Source organism: Zingiber officinale, chromosome 7B (assembly GCF_018446385.1).
Source record: "Zingiber officinale cultivar Zhangliang chromosome 7B, Zo_v1.1, whole genome shotgun sequence".
Taxonomy (NCBI): domain Eukaryota; kingdom Viridiplantae; phylum Streptophyta; class Magnoliopsida; order Zingiberales; family Zingiberaceae; genus Zingiber; species Zingiber officinale.
The window spans coordinates 117,917,490-117,923,870 of NC_055999.1; the positions used below are offsets into that span (position 1 = coordinate 117,917,490).

The 6,381-nt window shown below is 33.6% G+C and overlaps 1 protein-coding gene across 1 annotated transcript; it reads right to left on the reverse strand.

Moving 5' to 3' along the window:
• Window positions 1-3,458: 3,458 nt before the first annotated feature.
• LOC122007161 (ER lumen protein-retaining receptor erd-2.2-like) lies at window positions 3,459-6,381 on the reverse strand. The gene is made up of 6 exons (XM_042562968.1): window positions 5,920-6,381; window positions 5,229-5,428; window positions 4,206-4,346; window positions 4,051-4,131; window positions 3,763-3,887; window positions 3,459-3,672 (listed from the first exon to the last, which is right to left on the reverse strand). The coding sequence occupies exons 1-6, from the start codon at window positions 6,320-6,322 to the stop codon at window positions 3,624-3,626; spliced, it is 999 nt and encodes a 332-aa protein (XP_042418902.1). The 5' UTR covers window positions 6,323-6,381; the 3' UTR covers window positions 3,459-3,623.

Consider the following 6,381-nt stretch of genomic DNA (forward strand, 5'->3'; position numbering starts at 1 on the left):
AACATGGGCCTGATATTTTTTATATCATGTCCAACATGCATGATATGGAAAAATATTAGGCCCATTGTGGGCCTGATATTTATATATTAGGCCTATTGTGGGCCTGATATTTCTATATCAGGTCCACGCTGGGCTTGATATTGGATCATATCATGCTAGAATATGTCTGATATGGAAAAATATTAGGCTCATTGTGGGTCTGATATGGAATCATATCCGGCACAACAGTGGGTCTAATATGGGAATATATCAAACTCTTTGGAGAAAGAAAAAAAATGATAATATCAGTTAGTCTCATTGACTATTGCTGGGGTGACCGGCCTGACCCTACGAAAATTTCTCATCGACCACCAGAGTAAATCGGAAAGTGCACATGGTGGCTAGCACAGAAGCCAGCATCATTTGATTGCGCCCCCTATTTGGAGGAAAAATTCCTGCAAATACGTCATAGTTGGAATTGGAACTGTTGGTGCCTAGGCGACAGGCTGGTGCCTAGGCGACAACCTAGATGTCCTATCATGGCACCATAGCTCTGGGGATGTAAAATAATAATCCCAGTTAGCTTTATTTACTATTCATGGGAGTGACCAGGCCGACCCCACAGAAGTTTTCCACCGGTCACCCGGGTAAATCGGGAAGCGCACACGACGATCACGTCAGAAGCCCATCATCGTTTGATTGCGTCCCTCATTTGAAAGAAAATTTTCTATAAATATATTATAGCTGAAGTTCAAACCATAAATACTTGATCGATAATTTAAACATCCTATCATAATATCATAGTCCCAAGACAACTCTATGGAGAAAGATAATGTATTAGAAAAGGTGAGAGGGGATTTAGGAGAGATTTTTTATTTTTCATAAATAAAGAAACATGATGACGGTTTTTGGTAAATCCGAAATTAAAAAGCTCAAGGATAAAAATCGAAAGGTGTCCAATTTTTGTGTTAATCATACAGGACCTCCCATTTTTACTTTTTTTTTTTCATAAAAAGACGTATCTTGTCGTGTATGTTTATTCTCTTATTCTTATTACTATTTCCCGCTTAAACCGATTAAGCACGTTGTAATAGTTATAGTGTGTGGTTACTATACATATTATAGTAATTATAATTTCATAATTATTATAATATCTATTTAACATATTTAAAGATATTCATATTTTCACAATTAAATTTCATAATTATTATCATGCGAATTCAACCTGTGTCCTTATTCACTCATCATTTAGCTTATAGCAACTATAAAATTATATCTATTATAAATGTGTAAAAGTTATGCTTTTATACATAAATGTTGTAACGTTTCTGAGAATTTAAAATGTAAGATAATAATAAAAATAATACTAGGCACAGTCATATCATCGGGCTTTAAAACGAGCACGTACCTCACCATCACTGATCCGACGGACCAGATCCATAGGCCGCCATCCGACCGCCAACATCGGAATCCCACCTGTCTATCCACGTAGGACCTGATCTGCAGTCCTCCTCGCGACACGCACTACGCTTTTTGTTTGCGTTAACGTTTCGAATTCGGAGGGATCGTCGCCGTCCACGTCAGCCGAAGCCCTTTAAGTCTCCGTTTCCCGACAAAATACGGGGCCCAGATGAGTCGTATGGGGTAGACGCCGTCGCAGTCGGTAGCCACGTGGTCAAGAGTTTATGGCTTTAGTGTTCGGGACAGGACAGGGAAGCAAAAATCTCCGATCGTGGAAGTGACAAGCGAACGACATCTGTTCGATTCCATGATAATTTATACTTAAGAAAAACATATTAAAACTGAATAAAACAGTTAAGTGACACTGGGAATGAATATAAATATTAGTTTGATGGTAAGAATGTGAATAGAAAATAAAAATGTAATATTGTTTGATTGTTATAAATTTAAAAATAATTTTAAATTATTATTTTTAAATTTATAATTTAAATACTATTTTTTACTATCATTTTATTTTCTTAATTTTAAATCCACCAACTAAATCATCCAGCATTAAGTTGATAATTAATCATATATAATGTTTTATACAAATTTAATAGAAATGTTTATATTTTGGAGAAAATAAATTAAAGGGCTCTCTTTATTTTTAAAATTATTAAAAAGTACTAATTCTATTTTTATTTTAAAAATATTCTTATTCCAATTTTTTCCTATAGTCATTTTAACTACTATATTTTAATTAAAGTATTTGTAACTAATGTTAAAAATAAAGCACACCGCCCACACAAACTCGCCCACGGTTGTCGTGCACAGGTGGCGGTGTGCAGCAGGATATTGATTCTTTAACGATTATAAATATTACTTTTTTATTTATATGAATTATAAATATATAAGCATTTTAAATTTTCCAAAGAAGTTAATGGAAATCAACATTTTATACTTATTTTTCATCAGCTCAAATCTTATCTTCCCAGATCTGATGTCCACTTTATTACACTTATTGATCGGATGAATTATATCACATCTTAAGAATATAATTTATTAATTGAATGGATTATATCACATCTTAAGAATATAATGTATATCATGAGATTATCATATATGTTCGATCGATAAGGATATATGAGGATACGGGATATGAGGACAGAAAATTTGAATTGATTTTTTATTTCAAGATTTTGAAATTAATTTTGATTTTAGCGTATCAACAAAACAAACTAAAATTATACAAGTTTAAATGCTACTTTCTAATTATTACGCCACAAAAATTAATTTTAAAAGTTTTAGATTTGTTAATATATTTTATAGTATGATTTTATAAGATAAATTAGTTGTCCAGAGATTATTGTTGATTTAAGAATATTAGATTGATCAACTGTTCACTATATCAATTTAAAATTAATCTATATAAACTGAATACTTACCGACTAAAAAAATAAAAATAAACATAAAACTAAAATAGTTGATGGGTAAATACCCAGTTAAAGGAAAAATAATTTCTGCAGTGTCAAAAGAAGAGTAGTTGGAATATACTATTTAAATAATTTTAAATAGAAATTATCTAAATAATTATAATAAAAATTATCTTTCGTAAACTCGTAACTCCATAAAAAAAACATAAACTTTCTCCAACAATCAAATTACTTTATTAATGAAGAAAAATTATGTCACTTTTCTCAAACAATAATTTTTTAAACATGTTTTAAACTTTTAATGAAAAAATAGACCTTAACGGGTGTTTGAATGATTAAGTAATATAGAACTCTATTGTAGTTTTTGACATGCATATTTGTCAGATACAAATTTATAAGTCTTTAAAAATTTTACAAACTGTTCAAGTTAAATTAGACCAAAATGTACAAACATTTGTGAAACATAGATTTAAAATGAAACTTAAACAAAAACAACAATGTACTTAGCAAATGAATGATATTGCCAAAGTATCAAATTCCAATTAGATAATTTAGAATCAAAGCTTGATATTAAGACTTGATTCTTGAAGGAAATACAAGCTTTCAATGTATTAAAATGTTCTAGAGGAAAGGATTTTTTTTTCCTACTTAAATAACCAAGATAATTATTTTTGAAGTAGGAATTATTATGGCAAATGTTGAAATAAATTCTCTATAACATGACAAGTATGAAAAAAAATCATCTGGAATTTGAATTGCTTCTTTGGAAGATCATACCACACCAGAAGAAAGCCTCAACACCAACTGGCCACCAAATACACTGCAGCAGAGATGAAAAGAGGGAGGGAAATGGGATAAGAAATTCAAAAACTAATCCTTGGGCAATCGAATTCGGAACTTAAATACTTACCTCTTCACGTAATAGTAACAAAAATCTGCCAAGATAAAGGTCTGAACAATCTCAGCAATAAGAACCATAGGTGGCCACAAACCATGTCCCATAGCAGTCAGCAAGCCTCCACGAGTATCCACAACCTGAAGAATCGGATTATGTCAGAAGGATTTTGCCGAGAAGGTTAAGCAGATAATACTGGCATCTTACTTGAATCAAATCAATGTGACTAAGATTAAAAACAAAAGGTTCAAGTGAAATGGTTCAGACATTGGTAAAACTTAGCAGAGAAACATATAGTGGCACCTTTAGGACCCAGTGTGCACAGCTCAGGAATCTTGTAACCCCCAATGCAAATACATAGTGAGCTGTGAATGGCTCGACAATCTGGCAGCCATTAGGCAGAATTACTAAAAGGAAAAGTTGATACGAGAGCAATGCTATCAGTTTTCAACTTATACCTGAGTGTTTTGCATAAGACGTAACTGTGGCAACACTGAAACAGCCTCCACATAAACACAAAATGCCCAGAAAATCCTATTAAAAATAAAATGGGCCGTTGAAGGATGAACTACAACAGCTAACAGGACAGAAGGAACAATCTACAAGGAAAAAAGAATATATCAGAGAAAATATCATCTAAGGACAATATGTATGAAAGATGGTAACTTCTCCATGACAAATTTTCACAATATCAACTGGATATTTGAAGAAAAGAACAAAATTATCTTAGTTTTGTACGGTGTAAAGTGAATTTTTTGGAAACATCTGCAACTACTGCAATTCTACATGTAGTGTGTCTTAGTTACTAAAAAGTAGCAACGAAAAGTTTTTTGTGCAGTACTTGTGCAAAAGGAACATTGAACTTGTGGATATCTCATATCTTCAACTACAAAATTAATGACAGAAAAGCAGAACTAATGTCATTTATCTGAAGTTTTAATAGGAAGATTGAACTTTCAGTATAATGCATATGATTATCTCCATTCTAAGACATTGAATAAATGAGGTGTTCCCTTCCGTCTATTTAGGGTTTAACCACGTTACCATTCAAAAAAAAAAATTAAGATCTTAGCTCAATGCTCCTGAATGTTGTTGTTGTTAAATCAATATGAAGTGGGAAGCAAATAAAATGAGGAAGAGTTAGGAATTTAAGACTGTAATATCTTGTTAACTAGTCTTTAATACAACTTTAGGTTATTGTAAACATTCATGGTATGTTTCAAGATAATTTCGAAACAAAACAGAGAACATGAGTGAACAATAAAGATTCAACTCCAAAACAATTCCAAGATCGTCTCAGGAAAAATACTTGAAATGCTTTTAATGTGTATGAACAGATCAAAGCCTTAACAATGACAAGTTAAAAAGTTGGTGATCTAAACATGCTCTATTACTTCTCTAAATTTAACAGCACATAGTCAATAAATAATCAACTGAAAGTTAAAAATTTCTAGATCAATTATTCTCTTTCAGAATCTTACCACATAGTAAATTGCAAAATTGTCCTTGTCTTCCATGTAGCTTGATTTTAATTTATATTGAATCATGTAAATTACCCAAAGAGTAGTTGCAAGTGTTGCAGTATCTAGCACTGTATGTATGTCATTTTCCAAAATAAAGCTGCAATATAGTCTTACAGCTAAAAATAAAGCTGTTAAATATTGAGACTTAAGCGAAAGCCCTGCATTGTGAAAATTGAACGCCAAAATAATTAGTTGGAGATTGAAAATGTAGATGTTGAAATAAGCAAACTAGAATTATAAACAAATGGTAAACATTGAAAACAAGGCTAGAATTAATTTAATTTTGGAGTATAGTGCATTAGGTTCCAATCTCCCAGTTCAGTGTGATAAAGAAAGATGGATGTGCACGACTAACAACTATCCACAAATGCACAGATATCTTGGCTACAAGCAAAAGCTTGACATCTTTTCCACAATAAAATAAACAGTGGAAATTGAAAACTAACAAAATGCATCTCTATTAACTCTTCTCAGTTGATTGTAAATCGACGGGTTCTAGGTATCTCGTCGGACGTCGAATAAATTCGGAAGGAAAAAAATAAAAAATAAAAAATAAAAAAGAGGTAAAACGACACTAAATAACCCATCGAATAAGCGAGAAATGAAAGAAGGGCAAGCAGCCAAAACAGAAAGGCAAGGAACGACGCACCGGCGCAAGTCCGCTCCTTAACCAGCTTATAGATGAGGACGGAGATGCCGACGGCGTGAGCAGCTTCGGCGGCGACGAAGAGGTTGTCGTGGTTATGAACTACGAGGCCGAGGAAGACGAGCGCGGCGATGCTGACGACGACGCAGAGGCAAGCCCTGATCTTGGGCGGCTGCCGCGTCACCCATCCCACCACGGTGTTGATCGGCCGCTTCGACCCCGCTCCCATCGCTCTACTCTCCTCCTTTCCTTTCTCCCCCACCGCCACCGATTTCAATGAGACAAAAAAAAAAAACGAATGCGAGGCGAGAGGAAGTAGCGCACGAAGGGAGGAAGGAAGAAGCGTTTCTGACGGATGGAAACGGGGGAGAAGCGTAAGATTTAAAGATGCTTCTGACTGTTTCATTTAATTTCTTAAAGATGCTTCTAACGGGAGAGGAAGGGGGATTAAGAAACGGGGATAAA